Source organism: Oncorhynchus keta, chromosome 14, assembly GCF_023373465.1.
Source record: "Oncorhynchus keta strain PuntledgeMale-10-30-2019 chromosome 14, Oket_V2, whole genome shotgun sequence".
In the NCBI taxonomy this organism is placed as follows: Eukaryota; Metazoa; Chordata; class Actinopteri; order Salmoniformes; family Salmonidae; genus Oncorhynchus; species Oncorhynchus keta.
The window spans coordinates 443,812-469,165 of NC_068434.1; the positions used below are offsets into that span (position 1 = coordinate 443,812).

Below are 25,354 nucleotides of genomic sequence, written 5' to 3' on the forward strand. Positions count from 1 at the left end.
ACCTTTGAAGATCTTCTTCTGTTGGCACTCCAATATATCCCGTAAACATCACAAATGGTCCTTTTGTTCGATTAATTCCGTCGTTCCCAAATGTCCAGTTGATCCAGAAAAACAACGGTTCCAACTCACGCAACATGACTTCAAAATATCTCATAAATTACCTGTAATTTCTATCCAAACATTTCAAACAACTTTCCTAATACAACTTTAGGTATTTTTTAACGTAAATAATCGATACAATTTAAGACGGGATGAACTGCGTTCAATACCGGATGAAAACTAAGTGGAGCTTTCAGGTCACGCTCCCTTAACAAACAGTACACTCAACCCTCGTTCTGAACAGGGCTACTTCTTCATTACACAAAGGAAAAACATCAACCAATTTCTATAGACTGTTGACATCCAGTGGAAGCGATAAGAACTGTAAGCAAGTCCCTTAGAAATCCAGATCCCCATAGAAAACCATTGAAAAGAGAGTGACATTTTTTTTTCCTGGATGGTTTGTCCAAATAAGTTCTGTTGTACTCAGACGTCAGAGTGTTTTCGATCCAAATCTACTAATATTATGAATATCATAGCTTCTGGGCCTGAGTAGCAGGCAGTTTACTTTGGGCACGCTTTTCATCCGGACGTGAAAATACCGCCCCCTAGCCTAGAGAGGTTTTAAGCCATTCTAACACAACTTTGGAAGTATGCTTGGGGTATATTGTCTATTTGGAAGACCCATTTGCGACTAAGCCTTAACTTCCTGACTGATGTCTTGAAATGTTGCTTCAATTTATCCACAGAATTTTCTTTCCTCATGATGTGATCTATTTTGTGAAGTGCACCAGTCCTTCCTGCAGCAAAGCACCCCCACAACATGATGCTACCACCCCTGTGCTTCACGGTTGTACTTATTAATACTTATTTTCCACCATAATTTGCAAATAAATTCATTAAAAATCAATGTGATTTTCTTGTTTGTCATAGTTGAAGTGTACCTATGATTAAAATTACAGGCCTCTCATCTTTTTAAGTGGGAGAACTTGCACAATTGGTGGCTGACTAAATACTTTTTTGCCCCACTGTGTGTGTGTGTGTGTGTGATATATATATAAACATTGGCCCATTATAATGTATATAAACATTGGCCCATTATAATGTATATAAACATTGGCCCATTATAATGTATATAAACATTGGCCCATTATAATGTATATAAACATTGGCCCATTATAATGTATATAAATATTGCCCCATTATAATGTATATAAATATTGCCCCATTATAATGTATATAAATATTGCCCCATTATAATGTATATAAACATTGCCCCATTATAATGTATATAAACATTGGCCCATTATAATGTATATAAATATTGCCCCATTATAATGTATATAAACATTGGCCCATTATAATGTATATAAATATTGCCCCATTATAATGTATATAAACATTGGCCCATTATAATGTATATAAACATTGGCCCATTATAATGTATATAAATATTGCCCCATTATAATGTATATAAACATTGGCCCATTATAATGTATATAAATATTGCCCCATTATAATGTATATAAACATTGGCCCATTATAATGTATATAAACATTGGCCCATTATAATGTATATAAATATTGCCCCATTATAATGTATATAAACATTGGCCCATTATAATGTATATAAATATTGCCCCATTATAATGTATATAAACATTGGCCCATTATAATGTATATAAATATTGCCCCATTATAATGCCCCATTATAATATAAATATTGCCCCATTATAATGTATATAAACATTATTGGCCCATTATAATGTATATAAATATTGCCCCATTATAATGTATATAAACATTGGCCCATTATAATGTATATAAACATTGGCCCATTATAATGTATATAAATATTGCCCCATTATAATGTATATAAACATTGGCCCATTATAATGTATATAAATATTGCCCCATTATAATGTATATAAATATTGGCCCATTATAATGTATATAAATATTGCCCCATTATAATTTATACACTTTCTATCTAGTTGTAGATGTTTTATAATCCAAAATAAAATAAGAGTGAGTCAGGGTCAGGGGTCAGGGTTCATTACCTCATCTGTAGGGTTGTAATACTATTCCAGGTAAGAGCGAGTCAGGGTCAGGCGTCAGGGTTCATTACCTCAACTGCAGGGTCGTAGTAGTACTCCAGGTCAGGGTGAGCTAGGGTCAGGGGTCATGACCTCATCTGTAGGGTTGTAATACTATTCCAGATAAGGGTGTGCCAGGGTCAGGGGTCATTACCTCATCTGTAGGAACGTAGTACTGCTCCAGGTAAGAGTGAATCAGGGTCAGGGGTCATTACCTCATCTGTAGGGCCGTAGTACTGCTCCAGGTAAGAGTGAGTCAGGGTCAGGGGTCATTACCTCATCTGTAGGATCGTAGTACTGCTCCAGGTAAGGGTGAGCCAGAGCCTCCTCTACCTCGATCCTCTTGTGGGGGTTAAAGGTCAACATCTTGTCCAGCAGGTCCAGAGCTTTGGGGTCAGCGTTGGGGAAAAGGCGGTTCCAGGGGACCTTGCAGCGCAGCGGGAGAGACAGCAGGTAGTTCCTGGCCTTGATGTTAATGATGCAGTTCAGATCCTCCTGTGAAGGAGACCCTAGGATACCTGGAGGGAGACATGACACCAGGGGTCAGCTCAACAGCTAGAGGGAGACATGACACCAGAGGTCAGCTCAACAGCTAGAGGGAGACATGACACCAGGGGTCAGCTCAACAGCTAGAGGGAGACATGACACCAGGGGTCAGCTCAACAGCTAGAGGGAGACATGACACCAGGGGTCAGCTCAACAGCTAGAGGGAGACATGACACCAGGGGTCAGCTCAACAGCTAGAGGGAGACATGACACCAGAGGTCAGCTCAACAGCTAGAGGGAGACATGACACCAGGGGTCAGCTCAACAGCTAGAGGGAGACATGACACCAGAGGTCAGCTCAACAGCTAGAGGGAGACATGACACCAGGGGTCAGCTCAACAGCTAGAGGGAGACATGACACCAGGGGTCAGCTCAACAGCTAGAGGGAGACATGACACCAGGGGTCAGCTCAACAGCTAGAGGGAGACATGACACCAGGGGTCAGCTCAACAGCTAGAGGGAGACATGACACCAGGGGTCAGCTCAACAGCTAGAGGGAGACATGACACCAGGGTCAGCTCAACAGCTAGAGGGAGACATGACACCAGGGGTCAGCTCAACAGCTAGAGGGAGACATGACACCCGGGGTCAGCTCAACAGCTAGAGGGAGACATGACACCAGAGGTCAGCTCAACAGCTAGAGGGAGACATGACACCAGGGGTCAGCTCAACAGCTAGAGGGAGACATGACACCAGGGGTCAGCTCAACAGCTAGAGGGAGACATGACACCAGGGGTCAGCTCAACAGCTAGAGGGAGACATGACACCAGAGGTCAGCTCAACAGCTAGAGGGAGACATGACACCAGAGGTCAGCTCAACAGCTAGAGGGAGACATGACACCAGGGGTCAGCTCAACAGCTAGAGGGAGACATGACACCAGGGGTCAGCTCAACAGCTAGAGGGAGACATGACACCAGGGGTCAGCTCAACAGCTAGAGGAGACATGACACCAGGGGTCAGCTCAACAGCTAGAGGGAGACATGACACCAGGGGTCAGCTCAACAGCTAGAGGGAGACATGACACCAGGGGTCAGCTCAACAGCTAGAGGGGAGACATGACACCAGGGGTCAGCTCAACAGCTAGAGGGAGACATGACACCAGGGGTCAGCTCAACAGCTAGAGGGAGACATGACACCAGGGGTCAGCTCAACAGCTAGAGGGAGACATGACACCAGGGGTCAGCTCACAGCTAGAGGAGACATGACACCAGGGGTCAGCTCAACAGCTAGAGGGAGACATGACACCAGGGTCAGCTCAACAGCTAGAGGGAGACATGACACCAGAGGTCAGCTCAACAGCTAGAGGGAGACATGACACCAGGGGTCAGCTCAACAGCTAGAGGGAGACATGACACCAGGGGTCAGCTCAACAGCTAGAGGAGACATGACACCAGGGGTCAGCTCAACAGCTAGAGGGAGACATGACACCAGAGGTCAGCTCAACAGCTAGAGGGAGACATGACACCAGGGGTCAGCTCAACAGCTAGAGGAGACATGACACCAGGGGTCAGCTCAACAGCTAGAGGGAGACATGACACCAGGGTCAGCTCAACAGCTAGAGGGAGACATGACACCAGAGGTCAGCTCAACAGCTAGAGGGAGACATGACACCAGGGTCAGCTCAACAGCTAGAGGAGACATGACACCAGGGGTCAGCTCAACAGCTAGAGGAGACATGACACCAGAGGTCAGCTCAACAGCTAGAGGGAGACATGACACCAGAGGTCAGCTCAACAGCTAGAGGGAGACGTGACACCAGGGGTCTGCTCAACAGCTAGAGGGAGACATGACACCAGGGTCAGCTCAACAGCTAGAGGGAGACATGACACCAGGGGTCAGCTCAACAGCTAGAGGGAGACATGACACCAGAGGTCAGCTCAACAGCTAGAGGGAGACATGACACCAGGGGTCAGCTCAACAGCTAGAGGGAGACATGACACCAGAGGTCAGCTCAACAGCTAGAGGGAGACATGACACCAGAGGTCAGCTCAACAGCTAGAGGGAGACATGACACCAGGGGTCAGCTCAACAGCTAGAGGGAGACATGAGTATGTGGTTGAGGTGTGTGTGGTGTGTGGTGTGTGGTGTGTGTGTGTGTGTGTGTGTGTACCCAGTATGTGGTTGAGCTGGTCCAGGTAGTGCTTCCCGGGGAAGATGGGTCTATTGGAGAGCATCTCAGCCAGGATGCAGCCCACAGACCAGATATCAATCGACTTGGTGTAACCCTGAGAGAGGAGGGGCTAGCATTAACACAGCATATAGGAACCTCTAGCATTAACACAGCAGATACATATAGTAACCTCTAGCATTAACACAGCATATAGGAACCTCTAGCATTAACACAGCATATAGGAACCTCTAGCATTAATACAGTAGATACATATAGTAACCTCTAGCATTAATACAGTAGATACATATAGTAACCTCTAGCATTAATACAGCATATAGGAACCTCTAGCATTAATACAGTAGATACATATAGTAACCTCTAGCATTAACACAGCAGATACATATAGTAACCTCTAGCATTAATACAGCATATAGTAACCTCTAGCATTAATACAGCATATAGGAACCTCTAGCATTAATACAGTAGATACATATAGTAACCTCTAGCATTAACACAGCAGATACATATAGTAACCTCTAGCATTAATACAGTAGATACATATAGTAACCTCTAGCATTAATACAGTAGATACATATAGTAACCTCTAGCATTAATACAGCATATAGGAACCTCTAGCATTAATACAGTAGATACATATAGTAACCTCTAGCATTAACACAGCAGATACATATAGTAACCTCTAGCATTAATACAGCAGATACATATAGTAACCTCTAGCATTAATACAGTAGATACATATAGTAACCTCTAGCATTAATACAGTAGATACATATAGTAACCTCTAGCATTAATACAGCATATAGGAACCTCTAGCATTAATACAGTAGATACATATAGTAACCTCTAGCATTAACACAGCAGATACATATAGTAACCTCTAGCATTAATACAGCAGATACATATAGTAACCTCTAGCATTAATACAGTAGATACATATAGTAACCTCTAGTATTAATACAGTAGATACATATAGTAACCTCTAGCATTAATACAGTAGATACATATAGTAACCTCTAGCATTAATACAGTAGATACATATAGTAACCTCTAGCATTAACACAGCAGATACATATAGTAACCTCTAGCATTAATACAGCAGATACATATAGTAACCTCTAGCATTAATACAGTAGATACATATAGTAACCTCTAGCATTAATACAGTAGATACATATAGTAACCTCTAGCATTAATACAGCATATAGGAACCTCTAGCATTAACACAGCATATAGGAACCTCTAGCATTAATACAGCAGATACATATAGTAACCTCTAGTATTAATACAGTAGATACATATAGTAACCTCTAGCATTAATACAGTAGATAAATATAGTAACCTCTAGCATTAATACTGCAGATACATATAGTAACCTCTAGCATTAATACAGTAGATACATATAGGAACCTCTAGCATTAATACAGTAGATACATATAGTAACCTCTAGTATTAATACAGCATATAGGAACCTCTAGTATTAATACAGCATATAGGAACCTCTAGTATTAATACAGCATATAGTAACCTCTAGTATTAATACAGCATATAGGAACCTCTAGTATTAATACAGCATATAGGAACCTCTAGCATTAATACAGTAGATACATATAGTAACCTCTAGTATTAATACAGTAGATACATATAGTAACCTCTAGCATTAATACAGTAGATACATATAGTAACCTCTAGCATTAATACAGCATATAGGAACCTCTAGCATTAACACAGCATATAGGAACCTCTAGCATTAATACAGCAGATACATATAGTAACCTCTAGTATTAATACAGTAGATACATATAGTAACCTCTAGCATTAATACAGTAGATAAATATAGTAACCTCTAGCATTAATACAGCAGATACATATAGTAACCTCTAGCATTAATACAGTAGATACATATAGTAACCTCTAGTATTAATACAGCATATAGGAACCTCTAGTATTAATACAGCATATAGGAACCTCTAGTATTAATACAGCATATAGTAACCTCTAGCATTAATACAGCATATAGTAACCTCTAGTATTAATACAGCATATAGGAACCTCTAGCATTAATACAGTAGATACATATAGTAACCTCTAGTATTAATACAGTAGATACATATAGTAACCTCTAGCATTAATACAGCAGATACATATAGTAACCTCTAGCATTAATACAGTTGATACATATAGTAACCTCTAGCATTAATACAGCATATAGTAACCTCTAGTATTAATACAGCATATAGGAACCTCTAGCATTAATACAGCATATAGGAACCTCTAGCATTAATACAGTAGATACATATAGTAACCTCTAGCATTAATACAGTAGATACATATAGTAACCTCTAGCATTAATACAGCAGATACATATAGTAACCTCTAGCATTAATACAGCAGATACATATAGTAACCTCTAGCATTAATACAGTAGATACATATAGTAACCTCTAGTATTAATACAGTAGATACATATAGTAACCTCTAGCATTAATACAGTAGATACATATAGTAACCTCTAGCATTAATACAGTAGATACATATAGTAACCTCTAGCATTAATACAGCAGATACATATAGTAACCTCTAGTATTAATACAGTAGATACATATAGTAACCTCTAGCATTAATACAGTAGATACATATAGTAACCTCTAGCATTAATACAGTAGATACATATAGGAACCTCTAGTATTAATACAGTAGATACATATAGTAACCTCTAGCATTAATACAGCAGATACATATAGTAACCTCTAGCATTAATACAGCAGATACATATAGTAACCTCTAGCATTAATACAGTAGATACATATAGTAACCTCTAGCATTAATACAGTAGATACATATAGTAACCTCTAGCATTAATACAGTATATACATATAGTAACCTCTAGCATTAATACAGTAGATACATATAGTAACCTCTAGCATTAATACAGTAGATACATATAGTAACCTCTAGTATTAATACAGTAGATACATATAGTAACCTCTAGCATTAATACAGTAGATACATATAGTAACCTCTAGCATTAATACAGCAGATACATATAGTAACCTCTAGCATTAATACAGTAGATACATATAGGAACCTCTAGTATTAATACAGCATATACATATAGTAACTAATATGGGTTGTTGTAGTGGTGTATTGTAGATTAATATGGGTTGTTGTAGTGGTGTATTGTAGACTAATATGGGTTGTTGTAGTGGTGTCTTGTAGACTATTATGGGTTGTTATAGTGGTGTATTGTAGACTAATATGGGTTGGTGTAGTGTAGTGGTGTATTGTAGACTAATATGGGTTGGTGTAGTGTAGTGGTGTATTGTAGACTAATATGGGTTGGTGTAGTGTAGTGGTGTATTGTAGACTAATATGGGTTGGTGTAGTGTAGTGGTGTATTGTAGATTAATATGGGTTGTTGTAGTGTAGTGGTGTATTGTAGACTAATATGGGTTGTTGTAGTGGTGTATTGTAGACTAATATGGGTTGTTATAGTGGTGTATTGTAGACTAATATGGGTTGGTGTAGTGTAGTGGTGTATTGTAGACTAATATGGGTTGGTGTAGTGTAGTGGTGTATTGTAGATTAATATGGGTTGTTGTAGTGTAGTGGTGTATTGTAGACTAATATGGGTTGTTGTAGTGTAGTGGTGTATTGTAGACTAATATGGGTTGTTGTAGTGGTGTATTGTAGACTAATATGGGTTGTTGTAGTGTAGTGGTGTATTGTAGACTAATATGGGTTGTTGTAGTGTAGTGGTGTCTTGTAGATTAATATGGGTTGTTATAGTGTAGCGGTGTATTGTAGACTAATATGGGTTGGTGTAGTGTAGTGGTGTATTGTAGACTAATATGGGTTGGTGTAGTGTAGTGGTGTATTGTAGATTAATATGGGTTGTTGTAGTGTAGTGGTGTATTGTAGACTAATATGGGTTGTTGTAGTGGTGTATTGTAGACTAATATGGGTTGGTGTAGTGGTGTATTGTAGACTAATATGGGTTGTTGTAGTGTAGTGGTGTATTGTAGACTAATATGGGTTGTTGTAGTGTAGTGGTGTATTGTAGACTAATATGGGTTGGTGTAGTGGTGTCTTGTAGATTAATATGGTTTGTTGTTGTAGTGTAGTGGTGTCTTGTAGACTAATATGAGTTGTTATAGTGGTGTATTGTAGACTAATATGGGTTGGTGTAGTGTAGTGGTGTCTTGTAGACTAATATGGGTTGTTATAGTGGTGTATTGTAGACTAATATGGGTTGTTGTAGTGTAGTGGTGTATTGTAGACTAATATGGGTTGTTGTAGTGGTGTCTTGTAGATTAATATGGGTTGTTGTAGTGTAGTGGTGTATTGTAGACTAATATGGGTTGTTATAGTGGTGTATTGTAGACTAATATGGGTTGGTATAGTGGTGTATTGTAGACTAATATGGGTTGTTGTAGTGGTGTATTGTAGACTAATATGGGTTGTTATAGTGTAGTGGTGTATTGTAGACTAATATGGGTTGTTATAGTGTAGTGGTGTATTGTAGACTAATATGGGTTGTTGTAGTGGTGTATTGTAGACTAATATGGGTTGGTGTAGTGGTGTATTGTAGACTAATATGGGTTGGTGTAGTGTAGTGGTGTATTGTAGACTAATATGGGTTGGTGTAGTGGTGTATTGTAGACTAATATGGGTTGGTGTAGTGGTGTATTGTAGACTAATATGGGTTGTTATAGTGTAGTGGTGTATTGTAGACTAATATGGGTTGTTATAGTGTAGTGGTGTATTGTAGACTAATATGGGTTGGTGTAGTGTAGTGGTGTATTGTAGACTAATATGGGTTGGTGTAGTGTAGTGGTGTATTGTAGACTAATATGGGTTGTTATAGTGTAGTGGTGTATTGTAGACTAATATGGGTTGGTGTAGTGTAGTGGTGTATTGTAGACTAATATGGGTTGGTGTAGTGGTGTATTGTAGACTAATATGGGTTGTTATAGTGTAGTGGTGTATTGTAGACTAATATGGGTTGTTATAGTGTAGTGGTGTATTGTAGACTAATATGGGTTGGTGTAGTGTAGTGGTGTATTGTAGACTAATATGGGTTGGTGTAGTGTAGTGGTGTATTGTAGACTAATATGGGTTGTTATAGTGTAGTGGTGTATTGTAGACTAATATGGGTTGGTGTAGTGGTGTATTGTAGACTAATATGGGTTGTTATAGTGTAGTGGTGTATTGTAGACTAATATGGGTTGTTATAGTGTAGTGGTGTATTGTAGACTAATATGGGTTGTTATAGTGTAGTGGTGTATTGTAGACTAATATGGGTTGTTGTAGTGGTGTCTTGTAGACTATTATGGGTTGTTGTAGTGGTGTCTTGTAGATTAATATGGGTTGTTGTAGTGGTGTCTTGTAGATTAATATGGGTTGTTGTAGTGGTGTCTTGTAGACTAATATGGGTTGTTGTAGTGGTGTCTTGTAGACTAATATGGGTTGGTGTAGTGTAGTATTGTAGACTAATATGGGTTGGTGTAGTGTAGTGGTGTATTGTAGACTAATATGGGTTGTTATAGTGGTGTATTGTAGACTAATATGGGTTGTTATAGTGGTGTATTGTAGACTAATATGGGTTGTTATAGTGGTGTATTGTAGACTAATATGGGTTGTTATAGTGTAGTGGTGTATTGTAGACTAATATGGGTTGGTGTAGTGTAGTGGTGTATTGTAGACTAATATGGGTTGGTGTAGTGTAGTGGTGTATTGTAGACTAATATGGGTTGGTGTAGTGTAGTGGTGTATTGTAGACTAATATGGGTTGTTGTAGTGGTGTATTGTAGACTAATATGGGTTGTTATAGTGGTGTATTGTAGATTAATATGGGTTGGTGTAGTGTGGTATTGTAGACTAATATGGGTTGGTGTAGTGTAGTGGGGTATTGTAGACTAATATGGGTTGGTGTAGTGTAGTGGTGTATTGTAGACTAATATGGGTTGTTGTAGTGGTGTATTGTAGACTAATATGGGTTGGTGTAGTGTAGTGTGGTATTGTAGACTAATATGGGTTGGTGTAGTGTAGTGGTGTATTGTAGACTAATATGGGTTGTTGTAGTGGTGTATTGTAGACTAATATGGGTTGTTATAGTGGTGTATTGTAGACTAATATGGGTTGGTGTAGTGGTGTATTGTAGACTAATATGGGTTGGTGTAGTGGTGTATTGTAGACTAATATGGGTTGGTGTAGTGGTGTATTGTAGACTAATATGGGTTGGTGTAGTGTAGTGGTGTATTGTAGACTAATATGGGTTGTTGTAGTGGTGTCTTGTAGATTAATATGGGTTGTTATAGTGTAGTGGTGTATTGTAGACTAATATGGGTTGTTGTAGTGTAGTGGTGTATTGTAGACTAATATGGGTTGTTGTAGTGTAGTGGTGTATTGTAGACTAATATGGGTTGTTGTAGTGGTGTATTGTAGACTAATATGGGTTGTTGTAGTGGTGTATTGTAGACTAATATGGGTTGGTGTAGTGGTGTCTTGTAGACTATTATGGGTTGTTGAATTGTAATATTGTAGACTAATATGGGTTGGTGTAGTGGTGTATTGTAGACTAATATGGGTTGGTGTAGTGGTGTATTGTAGACTAATATGGGTTGGTGTAGTGGTGTCTTGTAGACTATTATGGGTTGTTGAATTGTAATATTGTAGACTAATATGGGTTGGTGTAGTGGTGTCTTGTAGACTATTATGGGTTGTTGAATTGTAATATTGTAGACTAATATGGGTTGGTGTAGTGGTGTATTGTAGACTAATATGGGTTGTTGTAGTGTAGTGGTGTATTGTAGACTAATATGGGTTGTTGTAGTGGTGTCTTGTAGACTATTATGGGTTGTTGAATTGTAATATTGTAGACTAATATGGGTTGGTGTAGTGGTGTATTGTAGACTAATATGGGTTGGTGTAGTGGTGTATTGTAGACTAATATGGGTTGGTGTAGTGTAGTGGTGTATTGTAGACTAATATGGGTTGTTATAGTGGTGTATTGTAGACTAATATGGGTTGGTGTAGTGTAGTGGTGTATTGTAGACTAATATGGGTTGGTGTAGTGTAGTGGTGTGGTGTATTGAGCTGTTGCATTTCACCTTTGAGTTGAGCATGATCTCAGGCGCACGGTACCAACGAGTCGCAACGTACTCTGTCAGGAAGCCCGTGTGGTCATGGTCTGGGTCAGCTACACGTGCAAGACCAAAGTCACAGATCTAAGGAGGGGGAGGAGTTTAGAAAGGACAGAAGGGAGGAGAGAGGGTAGAGAAGGAGGGTGGAGAGAGATGAGTGGGTGGACCTGGTGCTAATTTGTAAAAATCAATCCACTAACTTGAAGTCGCAGATGATAATGAGCAGTAGGTTTAGGCCTCGGTGCAGGACATTAGGGTCAGGGTTCTGTACCTCTAGATAACAGATGATAATGAGCAGTAGGTTTAGGCCTCGGTGCAGGACATTAGGGTCAGGGTTCTGTACCTCTAGATAACAGATGATAATGAGCAGTAGGTTTAGGCCTCGGTGCAGGACATTAGGGGATGAGGGGCAGGGATCAAAGGTCAGGGTACTGTACCTCTAGATAACAGATGATAATGAGCAGTAGGTTTAGGCCTCGGTGCAGGACATTAGGGTCAGGGTTCTGTACCTCTAGATAACAGATGATAATGAGCAGTAGGTTTAGGCCTCGGTGCAGGACATTAGGGTCAGGGTTCTGTACCTCTAGATAACAGATGATAATGAGCAGTAGGTTTAGGCCTCGGTGCAGGACATTAGGGTCAGGGTTCTGTACCTCTAGATAACAGATGATAATGAACAGTAGGTTTAGGCCTCGGTGCAGGACATTAGGGTCAGGGTTCTGTACCTCTAGATAACAGATGATAATGAGCAGTAGGTTTAGGCCTCGGTGCAGGACATTAGGGTCAGGGTTCTGTACCTCTAGATAACAGATGATAATGAGCAGTAGGTTTAGGCCTCGGTGCAGGACATTAGGGTCAGGGTTCTGTACCTCTAGATAACAGATGATAATGAGCAGTAGGTTTAGCAGTAGGTTTAGGCCTCGGTGCAGGACATTAGGGTCAGGGTTCTGTACCTCTAGATAACAGATGATAATGAGCAGTAGGTTTAGGCCTCGGTGCAGGACATTAGGGTCAGGGTTCTGTACCTCTAGATAACAGATGATAATGAGCAGTAGGTTTAGGCCTCGGTGCAGGACATTAGGGTCAGGGTTCTGTACCTCTAGATAACAGATGATAATGAGCAGTAGGTTTAGGCCTCGGTGCAGGACATTAGGGTCAGGGTTCTGTACCTCTAGATAACAGATGATAATGAGCAGTAGGTTTAGGCCTCGGTGCAGGACATTAGGGTCAGGGTTCTGTACCTCTAGATAACAGATGATAATGAGCAGTAGGTTTAGGCCTCGGTGCAGGACATTAGGGTCAGGGTTCTGTACCTCTAGATAACAGATGATAATGAGCAGTAGGTTTAGGCCTCGGTGCAGGACATTAGGGTCAGGGTTCTGTACCTCTAGATAACAGATGATAATGAGCAGTAGGTTTAGGCCTCGGTGCAGGACATTAGGGTCAGGGTTCTGTACCTCTAGATAACAGATGATAATGAGCAGTAGGTTTAGGCCTCGGTGCAGGACATTAGGGTCAGGGTTCTGTACCTCTAGATAACAGATGATAATGAGCAGTAGGTTTAGGCCTCGGTGCAGGACATTAGGGTCAGGGTTCTGTACCTCTAGATAACAGATGATAATGAGCAGTAGGTTTAGGCCTCGGTGCAGGACATTAGGGTCAGGGTTCTGTACCTCTAGATAACAGATGATAATGAGCAGTAGGTTTAGGCCTCGGTGCAGGACATTAGGGTCAGGGTTCTGTACCTCTAGATAACAGATGATAATGAGCAGTAGGTTTAGGCCTCGGTGCAGGACATTAGGGTCAGGGTTCTGTACCTCTAGATAACAGATGATAATGAGCAGTAGGTTTAGGCCTCGGTGCAGGACATTAGGGTCAGGGTTCTGTACCTCTAGATAACAGATGATAATGAGCAGTAGGTTTAGGCCTCGGTGCAGGACATTAGGGTCAGGGTTCTGTACCTCTAGATAACAGATGATAATGAGCAGTAGGTTTAGGCCTCGGTGCAGGACATTAGGGTCAGGGTTCTGTACCTCTAGATAACAGATGATAATGAGCAGTAGGTTTAGGCCTCGGTGCAGGACATTAGGGTCAGGGTTCTGTACCTCTAGATAACAGATGATAATGAGCAGTAGGTTTAGGCCTCGGTGCAGGACATTAGGGTCAGGGTTCTGTACCTCTAGATAACAGATGATAATGAGCAGTAGGTTTAGGCCTCGGTGCAGGACATTAGGGTCAGGGTTCTGTACCTCTAGATAACAGATGATAATGAGCAGTAGGTTTAGGCCTCGGTGCAGGACATTAGGGTCAGGGTTCTGTACCTCTAGATAACAGATGATAATGAGCAGTAGGTTTAGGCCTCGGTGCAGGACATTAGGGTCAGGGTTCTGTACCTCTAGATAACAGATGATAATGAGCAGTAGGTTTAGGCCTCGGTGCAGGACATTAGGGTCAGGGTTCTGTACCTCTAGATAACAGATGATAATGAGCAGTAGGTTTAGGCCTCGGTGCAGGACATTAGGGTCAGGGTTCTGTACCTCTAGATAACAGATGATAATGAGCAGTAGGTTTAGGCCTCGGTGCAGGACATTAGGGTCAGGGTTCTGTACCTCTAGATAACAGATGATAATGAGCAGTAGGTTTAGGCCTCGGTGCAGGACATTAGGGTCAGGGTTCTGTACCTCTAGATAACAGATGATAATGAGCAGTAGGTTTAGGCCTCGGTGCAGGACATTAGGGTCAGGGTTCTGTACCTCTAGATAACAGATGATAATGAGCAGTAGGTTTAGGCCTCGGTGCAGGACATTAGGGTCAGGGTTCTGTACCTCTAGATAACAGATGATAATGAGCAGTAGGTTTAGGCCTCGGTGCAGGACATTAGGGTCAGGGTTCTGTACCTCTAGATAACAGATGATAATGAGCAGTAGGTTTAGGCCTCGGTGCAGGACATTAGGGTCAGGGTTCTGTACCTCTAGATAACAGATGATAATGAGCAGTAGGTTTAGGCCTCGGTGCAGGACATTAGGGTCAGGGTTCTGTACCTCTAGATAACAGATGATAATGAGCAGTAGGTTTAGGCCTCGGTGCAGGACATTAGGGTCAGGGTTCTGTACCTCTAGATAACAGATGATAATGAGCAGTAGGTTTAGGCCTCGGTGCAGGACATTAGGGTCAGGGTTCTGTACCTCTAGATAACAGATGATAATGAGCAGTAGGTTTAGGCCTCGGTGCAGGACATTAGGGTCAGGGTTCTGTACCTCTAGATAACAGATGATAATGAGCAGTAGGTTTAGGCCTCGGTGCAGGACATTAGGGTCAGGGTTCTGTACCTCTAGATAACAGATGATAATGAGCAGTAGGTTTAGGCCTCGGTGCAGGACATTAGGGTCAGGGTTCTGTACCTCTAGATAACAGATAACAGATGATAATGAGCAGTAGGTTTAGGCCTCGGTGCAGGACATTAGGGTCAGGGTTCTGTACCTCTAGATAACAGATGATAATGAGCAGTAGGTTTAGGCCTCGGTGCAGGACATTAGGGTCAGGGTTCTGTACCTCTAGATAACAGATGATAATGAGCAGTAGGTTTAGGCCTCGGTGCAGGACATTAGGGTCAGGGTTCTGTACCTCTAGATAACAGATGATAATGAGCAGTAGGTTTAGGCCTCGGTGCAGGACATTAGGGTCAGGGTTCTGTACCTCTAGATAACAGATGATAATGAGCAGTAGGTTTAGGCCTCGGTGCAGGACATTAGGGTCAGGGTTCTGTACCTCTAGATAACAGATGATAATGAGCAGTAGGTTTAGGCCTCGGTGCAGGACATTAGGGTCAGGGTTCTGTACCTCTAGATAACAGATGATAATGAGCAGTAGGTTTAGGCCTCGGTGCAGGACATTAGGGTCAGGGTTCTGTACCTCTAGATAACAGATGATAATGAGCAGTAGGTTTAGGCCTCGGTGCAGGACATTAGGGTCAGGGTTCTGTACCTCTAGATAACAGATGATAATGAGCAGTAGGTTTAGGCCTCGGTGCAGGACATTAGGGTCAGGGTTCTGTACCTCTAGATAACAGATGATAATGAGCAGTAGGTTTAGGCCTCGGTGCAGGACATTAGGGTCAGGGTTCTGTACCTCTAGATAACAGATGATAATGAGCAGTAGGTTTAGGCCTCGGTGCAGGACATTAGGGTCAGGGTTCTGTACCTCTAGATAACAGATGATAATGAGCAGTAGGTTTAGGCCTCGGTGCAGGACATTAGGGTCAGGGTTCTGTACCTCTAGATAACAGATGATAATGAGCAGTAGGTTTAGGCCTCGGTGCAGGACATTAGGGTCAGGGTTCTGTACCTCTAGATAACAGATGATAATGAGCAGTAGGTTTAGGCCTCGGTGCAGGACATTAGGGTCAGGGTTCTGTACCTCTAGATAACAGATGATAATGAGCAGTAGGTTTAGGCCAGGGTTCGGTGCAGGACATTAGGGTCAGGGTTCTGTACCTCTAGATAACAGATGATAATGAGCAGTAGGTTTAGGCCTCGGTGCAGGACATTAGGGTCAGGGTTCTGTACCTCTAGATAACAGATGATAATGAGCAGTAGGTTTAGGCCTCGGTGCAGGACATTAGGGTCAGGGTTCTGTACCTCTAGATAACAGATGATAATGAGCAGTAGGTTTAGGCCTCGGTGCAGGACATTAGGGTCAGGGTTCTGTACCTCTAGATAACAGATGATAATGAGCAGTAGGTTTAGGCCTCGGTGCAGGACATTAGGGTCAGGGTTCTGTACCTCTAGATAACAGATGATAATGAGCAGTAGGTTTAGGCCTCGGTGCAGGACATTAGGGTCAGGGTTCTGTACCTCTAGATAACAGATGATAATGAGCAGTAGGTTTAGGCCTCGGTGCAGGACATTAGGGTCAGGGTTCTGTACCTCTAGATAACAGATGATAATGAGCAGTAGGTTTAGGCCTCGGTGCAGGACATTAGGGTCAGGGTTCTGTACCTCTAGATAACAGATGATAATGAGCAGTAGGTTTAGGCCTCGGTGCAGGACATTAGGGTCAGGGTTCTGTACCTCTAGATAACAGATGATAATGAGCAGTAGGTTTAGGCCTCGGTGCAGGACATTAGGGTCAGGGTTCTGTACCTCTAGATAACAGATGATAATGAGCAGTAGGTTTAGGCCTCGGTGCAGGACATTAGGGTCAGGGTTCTGTACCTCTAGATAACAGATGATAATGAGCAGTAGGTTTAGGCCTCGGTGCAGGACATTAGGGTCAGGGTTCTGTACCTCTAGATAACAGATGATAATGAGCAGTAGGTTTAGGCCTCGGTGCAGGACATTAGGGTCAGGGTTCTGTACCTCTAGATAACAGATGATAATGAGCAGTAGGTTTAGGCCTCGGTGCAGGACATTAGGGTCAGGGTTCTGTACCTCTCTAGATAACAGATGATAATGAGCAGTAGGTTTAGGCCTCGGTGCAGGACATTAGGGTCAGGGTTCTGTACCTCTAGATAACAGATGATAATGAGCAGTAGGTTTAGGCCTCGGTGCAGGACATTAGGGTCAGGGTTCTGTACCTCTAGATAACAGATGATAATGAGCAGTAGGTTTAGGCCTCGGTGCAGGACATTAGGGTCAGGGTTCTGTACCTCTAGATAACAGATGATAATGAGCAGTAGGTTTAGGCCTCGGTGCAGGACATTAGGGTCAGGGTTCTGTACCTCTAGATAACAGATGATAATGAGCAGTAGGTTTAGGCCTCGGTGCAGGACATTAGGGTCAGGGTTCTGTACCTCTAGATAACAGATGATAATGAGCAGTAGGTTTAGGCCTCGGTGCAGGACATTAGGGTCAGGGTTCTGTACCTCTAGATAACAGATGATAATGAGCAGTAGGTTTAGGCCTCGGTGCAGGACATTAGGGTCAGGGTTCTGTACCTCTAGATAACAGATGATAATGAGCAGTAGGTTTAGGCCTCGGTGCAGGACATTAGGGTCAGGGTTCTGTACCTCTAGATAACAGATGATAATGAGCAGTAGGTTTAGGCCTCGGTGCAGGACATTAGGGTCAGGGTTCTGTACCTCTAGATAACAGATGATAATGAGCAGTAGGTTTAGGCCTCGGTGCAGGACATTAGGGTCAGGGTTCTGTACCTCTAGATAACAGATGATAATGAGCAGTAGGTTTAGGCCTCGGTGCAGGACATTAGGGTCAGGGTTCTGTACCTCTAGATAACAGATGATAATGAGCAGTAGGTTTAGGCCTCGGTGCAGGACATTAGGGTCAGGGTTCTGTACCTCTAGATAACAGATGATAATGAGCAGTAGGTTTAGGCCTCGGTGCAGGACATTAGGGTCAGGGTTCTGTACCTCTAGATAACAGATGATAATGAGCAGTAGGTTTAGGCCTCGGTGCAGGACATTAGGGTCAGGGTTCTGTACCTCTAGATAACAGATGATAATGAGCAGTAGGTTTAGGCCTCGGTGCAGGACATTAGGGTCAGGGTTCTGTACCTCTAGATAACAGATGATAATGAGCAGTAGGTTTAGGCCTCGGTGCAGGACATTAGGGTCAGGGTTCTGTACCTCTAGATAACAGATGATAATGAGCAGTAGGTTTAGGCCTCGGTGCAGGACATTAGGGTCAGGGTTCTGTACCTCTAGATAACAGATGATAATGAGCAGTAGGTTTAGGCCTCGGTGCAGGACATTAGGGTCAGGGTTCTGTACCTCTAGATAACAGATGATAATGAGCAGAGCAGTAGGTTTAGGGGCCTCTAGATAACAGATGATAAGGACAGGTTTAGGGGTCAGGGTTCTGTTCTCTAGATAACAGATGATAATGAGCAGTAGGTTTAGGCCTCGGTGCAGGACATTAGGGTCAGGGTTCTGTACCTCTAGATAACAGATGATAATGAGCAGTAGGTTTAGGCCTCGGTGCAGGACATTAGGGTCAGGGTTCTGTACCTCTAGATAACAGATGATAATGAGCAGTAGGTTTAGGCCTCGGTGCAGGACATTAGGGTCAGGGTTCTGTACCTCTAGATAACAGATGATAATGAGCAGTAGGTTTAGGCCTCGGTGCAGGACATTAGGGTCAGGGTTCTGTACCTCTAGATAACAGATGATAATGAGCAGTAGGTTTAGGCCTCGGTGCAGGACATTAGGGTCAGGGTTCTGTACCTCTAGATAACAGATGATAATGAGCAGTAGGTTTAGGCCTCGGTGCAGGACATTAGGGTCAGGGTTCTGTACCTCTAGATAACAGATGATAATGAGCAGTAGGTTTAGGCCTCGGTGCAGGACATTAGGGTCAGGGTTCTGTACCTCTAGATAACAGATGATAATGAGCAGTAGGTTTAGGCCTCGGTGCAGGACATTAGGGTCAGGGTTCTGTACCTCTAGATAACAGATGATAATGAGCAGTAGGTTTAGGCCTCGGTGCAGGACATTAGGGTCAGGGTTCTGTACCTCTAGATAACAGATGATAATGAGCAGTAGGTTTAGGCCTCGGTGCAGGACATTAGGGTCAGGGTTCTGTACCTCTAGATAACAGATGATAATGAGCAGTAGGTTTAGGCCTCGGTGCAGGACATTAGGGTCAGGGTTCTGTACCTCTAGATAACAGATGATAATGAGCAGTAGGTTTAGGCCTCGGTGCAGGACATTAGGGTCAGGGTTCTGTACCTCTAGATAACAGATGATAATGAGCAGTAGGTTTAGGCCTCGGTGCAGGACATTAGGGTCAGGGTTCTGTACCTCTAGATAACAGATGATAATGAGCAGTAGGTTTAGGCCTCGGTGCAGGACATTAGGGTCAGGGTTCTGTACCTCTAGATAACAGATGATAATGAGCAGTAGGTTTAGGCCTCGGTGCAGGACATTAGGGTCAGGGTTCTGTACCTCTAGATAACAGATGATAATGAGCAGTAGGTTTAGGCCTCGGTGCAGGACATTAGGGTCAGGGTTCTGTACCTCTAGATAACAGATGATAATGAGCAGTAGGTTTAGGCCTCGGTGCAGGACATTAGGGTCAGGGTTCTGTACCTCTAGATAACAGATGATAATGAGCAGTAGGTTTAGGCCTCGGTGCAGGACATTAGGGTCAGGGTTCTGTACCTCTAGATAACAGATGATAATGAGCAGTAGGTTTAGGCCTCGGTGCAGGACATTAGGGTCAGGGTTCTGTACCTCTAGATAACAGATGATAATGAGCAGTAGGTTTAGGCCTCGGTGCAGGACATTAGGGTCAGGGTTCTGTACCTCTAGATAACAGATGATAATGAGCAGTAGGTTTAGGCCTCGGTGCAGGACATTAGGGTCAGGGTTCTGTACCTCTAGATAACAGATGATAATGAGCAGTAGGTTTAGGCCTCGGTGCAGGACATTAGGGTCAGATAACAGGTTCTGTACCTCTAGATAACAGATGATAATGAGCAGTAGGTTTAGGCCTCGGTGCAGGACATTAGGGTCAGGGTTCTGTACCTCTAGATAACAGATGATAATGAGCAGTAGGTTTAGGCCTCGGTGCAGGACATTAGGGTCAGGGTTCTGTACCTCTAGATAACAGATGATAATGAGCAGTAGGTTTAGGCCTCGGTGCAGGACATTAGGGTCAGGGTTCTGTACCTCTAGATAACAGATGATAATGAGCAGTAGGTTTAGGCCTCGGTGCAGGACATTAGGGTCAGGGTTCTGTACCTCTAGATAACAGATGATAATGAGCAGTAGGTTTAGGCCTCGGTGCAGGACATTAGGGTCAGGGTTCTGTACCTCTAGATAACAGATGATAATGAGCAGTAGGTTTAGGCCTCGGTGCAGGACATTAGGGTCAGGGTTCTGTACCTCTAGATAACAGATGATAATGAGCAGTAGGTTTAGGCCTCGGTGCAGGACATTAGGGTCAGGGTTCTGTACCTCTAGATAACAGATGATAATGAGCAGTAGGTTTAGGCCTCGGTGCAGGACATTAGGGTCAGGGTTCTGTACCTCTAGATAACAGATGATAATGAGCAGTAGGTTTAGGCCTCGGTGCAGGACATTAGGGTCAGGGTTCTGTACCTCTAGATAACAGATGATAATGAGCAGTAGGTTTAGGCCTCGGTGCAGGACATTAGGGTCAGGGTTCTGTACCTCTAGATAACAGATGATAATGAGCAGTAGGTTTAGGCCTCGGTGCAGGACATTAGGGTCAGGGTTCTGTACCTCTAGATAACAGATGATAATGAGCAGTAGGTTTAGGCCTCGGTGCAGGACATTAGGGTCAGGGTTCTGTACCTCTAGATAACAGATGATAATGAGCAGTAGGTTTAGGCCTCGGTGCAGGACATTAGGGTCAGGGTTCTGTACCTCTAGATAACAGATGATAATGAGCAGTAGGTTTAGGCCTCGGTGCAGGACATTAGGGTCAGGGTTCTGTACCTCTAGATAACAGATGATAATGAGCAGTAGGTTTAGGCCTCGGTGCAGACATTAGGGTCAGGGTCTGTACCTCTAGATAACAGGACATTAGGGTCAGGGTTCTGTACCTCTAGATAACAGATGATAATGAGCAGTAGGTTTAGGCCTCGGTGCAGGACATTAGGGTCAGGGTTCTGTACCTCTAGATAACAGATGATAATGAGCAGTAGGTTTAGGCCTCGGTGCAGGACATTAGGGTCAGGGTTCTGTACCTCTAGATAACAGATGATAATGAGCAGTAGGTTTAGGCCTCGGTGCAGGACATTAGGGTCAGGGTTCTGTACCTCTAGATAACAGATGATAATGAGCAGTAGGTTTAGGCCTCGGTGCAGGACATTAGGGTCAGGGTTCTGTACCTCTAGATAACAGATGATAATGAGGGTTCTGTACCTCATGTAGGTTTAGGCCTCGGTGCAGGACATTAGGGTCAGGGTTCTGTACCTCTAGATAACAGATGATAATGAGCAGTAGGTTTAGGCCTCGGTGCAGGACATTAGGGTCAGGGTTCTGTACCTCTAGATAACAGATGATAATGAGCAGTAGGTTTAGGCCTCGGTGCAGGACATTAGGGTCAGGGTTCTGTACCTCTAGATAACAGATGATAATGAGCAGTAGGTTTAGGCCTCGGTGCAGGACATTAGGGTCAGGGTTCTGTACCTCTAGATAACAGATGATAATGAGCAGTAGGTTTAGGCCTCGGTGCAGGACATTAGGGTCAGGGTTCTGTACCTCTAGATAACAGATGATAATGAGCAGTAGGTTTAGGCCTCGGTGCAGGACATTAGGGTCAGGGTTCTGTACCTCTAGATAACAGATGATAATGAGCAGTAGGTTTAGGCCTCGGTGCAGGACATTAGGGTCAGGGTTCTGTACCTCTAGATAACAGATGATAATGAGCAGTAGGTTTAGGCCTCGGTGCAGGACATTAGGGTCAGGGTTCTGTACCTCTAGATAACAGATGATAATGAGCAGTAGGTTTAGGCCTCGGTGCAGGACATTAGGGTCAGGGTTCTGTACCTCTAGATAACAGATGATAATGAGCAGTAGGTTTAGGCCTCGGTGCAGGACATTAGGGTCAGGGTTCTGTACCTCTAGATAACAGATGATAATGAGCAGTAGGTTTAGGCCTCGGTGCAGGACATTAGGGTCAGGGTTCTGTACCTCTAGATAACAGATGATAATGAGCAGTAGGTTTAGGCCTCGGTGCAGGACATTAGGGTCAGGGTTCTGTACCTCTAGATAACAGATGATAATGAGCAGTAGGTTTAGGCCTCGGTGCAGGACATTAGGGTCAGGGTTCTGTACCTCTAGATAACAGATGATAATGAGCAGTAGGTTTAGGCCTCGGTGCAGGACATTAGGGTCAGGGTTCTGTACCTCTAGATAACAGATGATAATGAGCAGTAGGTTTAGGCCTCGGTGCAGGACATTAGGGTCAGGGTTCTGTACCTCTAGATAACAGATGATAATGAGCAGTAGGTTTAGGCCTCAGGGGTGATAACAGGACATTAGGGTCAGGGTTCTGTACCTCTAGATAACAGATGATAATGAGCAGTAGGTTTAGGCCTCGGTGCAGGACATTAGGGTCAGGGTTCTGTACCTCTAGATAACAGATGATAATGAGCAGTAGGTTTAGGCCTCGGTGCAGGACATTAGGGTCAGGGTTCTGTACCTCTAGATAACAGATGATAATGAGCAGTAGGTTTAGGCCTCGGTGCAGGACATTAGGGTCAGGGTTCTGTACCTCTAGATAACAGATGATAATGAGCAGTAGGTTTAGGCCTCGGTGCAGGACATTAGGGTCAGGGTTCTGTACCTCTAGATAACAGATGATAATGAGCAGTAGGTTTAGGCCTCGGTGCAGGACATTAGGGTCAGGGTTCTGTACCTCTAGATAACAGATGATAATGAGCAGTAGGTTTAGGCCTCGGTGCAGGACATTAGGGTCAGGGTTCTGTACCTCTAGATAACAGATGATAATGAGCAGTAGGTTTAGGCCTCGGTGCAGGACATTAGGGTCAGGGTTCTGTACCTCTAGATAACAGATGATAATGAGCAGTAGGTTTAGGCCTCGGTGCAGGACATTAGGGTCAGGGTTCTGTACCTCTAGATAACAGATGATAATGAGCAGTAGGTTTAGGCCTCGGTGCAGGACATTAGGGTCAGGGTTCTGTACCTCTAGATAACAGATGATAATGAGCAGTAGGTTTAGGCCTCGGTGCAGGACATTAGGGTCAGGGTTCTGTACCTCTAGATAACAGATGATAATGAGCAGTAGGTTTAGGCCTCGGTGCAGGACATTAGGGTCAGGGTTCTGTACCTCTAGATAACAGATGATAATGAGCAGTAGGTTTAGGCCTCAGTAGGTTTAGGTGCAGGACATTAGGGTCAGGGTTCTGTACCTCTAGATAACAGATGATAATGAGCAGTAGGTTTAGGCCTCGGTGCAGGACATTAGGGTCAGGGTTCTGTACCTCTAGATAACAGATGATAATGAGCAGTAGGTTTAGGCCTCGGTGCAGGACATTAGGGTCAGGGTTCTGTACCTCTAGATAACAGATGATAATGAGCAGTAGGTTTAGGCAGGGTTCTGTACCTCTAGATAACAGATGATAATGAGCAGTAGGTTTAGGCCTCGGTGCAGGACATTAGGGTCAGGGTTCTGTACCTCTAGATAACAGATGATAATGAGCAGTAGGTTTAGGCCTCGGTGCAGGACATTAGGGTCAGGGTTCTGTACCTCTAGATAACAGATGATAATGAGCAGTAGGTTTAGGCCTCGGTGCAGGACATTAGGGTCAGGGTTCTGTACCTCTAGATAACAGATGATAATGAGCAGTAGGTTTAGGCCTCGGTGCAGGACATTAGGGTCAGGGTTCTGTACCTCTAGATAACAGATGATAATGAGCAGTAGGTTTAGGCCTCGGTGCAGGACATTAGGGTCAGGGTTCTGTACCTCTAGATAACAGATGATAATGAGCAGTAGGTTTAGGCCTCGGTGCAGGACATTAGGGTCAGGGTTCTGTACCTCTAGATAACAGATGATAATGAGCAGTAGGTTTAGGCCTCGGTGCAGGACATTAGGGTCAGGGTTCTGTACCTCTAGATAACAGATGATAATGAGCAGTAGGTTTAGGCCTCGGTGCAGGACATTAGGGTCAGGGTTCTGTACCTCTAGATAACAGATGATAATGAGCAGTAGGTTTAGGCCTCGGTGCAGGACATTAGGGTCAGGGTTCTGTACCTCTAGATAACAGATGATAATGAACAGTAGGTTTAGGCCTCGGTGCAGGACATTAGGGTCAGGGTTCTGTACCTCTAGATAACAGATGATAATGAGCAGTAGGTTTAGGCCTCGGTGCAGGACATTAGGGTCAGGGTTCTGTACCTCTAGATAACAGATGATAATGAGCAGTAGGTTTAGGCCTCGGTGCAGGACATTAGGGTCAGGGTTCTGTACCTCTAGATAACAGATGATAATGAGCAGTAGGTTTAGGCCTCGGTGCAGGACATTAGGGTCAGGGTTCTGTACCTCTAGATAACAGATGATAATGAGCAGTAGGTTTAGGCCTCGGTGCAGGACATTAGGGTCAGGGTTCTGTACCTCTAGATAACAGATGATAATGAGCAGTAGGTTTAGGCCTCGGTGCAGGACATTAGGGTCAGGGTTCTGTACCTCTAGATAACAGATGATAATGAGCAGTAGGTTTAGGCCTCGGTGCAGGACATTAGGGTCAGGGTTCTGTACCTCTAGATAACAGATGATAATGAGCAGTAGGTTTAGGCCTCGGTGCAGGACATTAGGGTCAGGGTTCTGTACCTCTAGATAACAGATGATAATGAGCAGTAGGTTTAGGCAGGACATTAGGGTCAGGGTAGATAACAGATGGACAGGTTTTCGGTGCAGGGGTCAGGGTTCTGTACCTCTAGATAACAGATGAT

At 43.4% G+C, this 25,354-nt stretch overlaps 1 protein-coding gene across 1 annotated transcript in view; it reads right to left on the reverse strand.

Moving 5' to 3' along the window:
• The window catches only part of LOC127907089 (mitogen-activated protein kinase 1), a 126,286-nt gene that overhangs the window by 9,742 nt on the left and 91,190 nt on the right, over window positions 1–25,354 (reverse strand). Inside the window, exons 4-6 of the mRNA XM_052460796.1 lie at window positions 11,923–12,039; window positions 4,793–4,907; window positions 2,412–2,653 (exon numbers count right to left, since the gene is read on the reverse strand). Of these exons, the coding sequence (XP_052316756.1) occupies window positions 2,412–2,653; window positions 4,793–4,907; window positions 11,923–12,039 (474 nt within the window). The remainder of the gene's footprint in view (window positions 1–2,411; window positions 2,654–4,792; window positions 4,908–11,922; window positions 12,040–25,354) is intronic.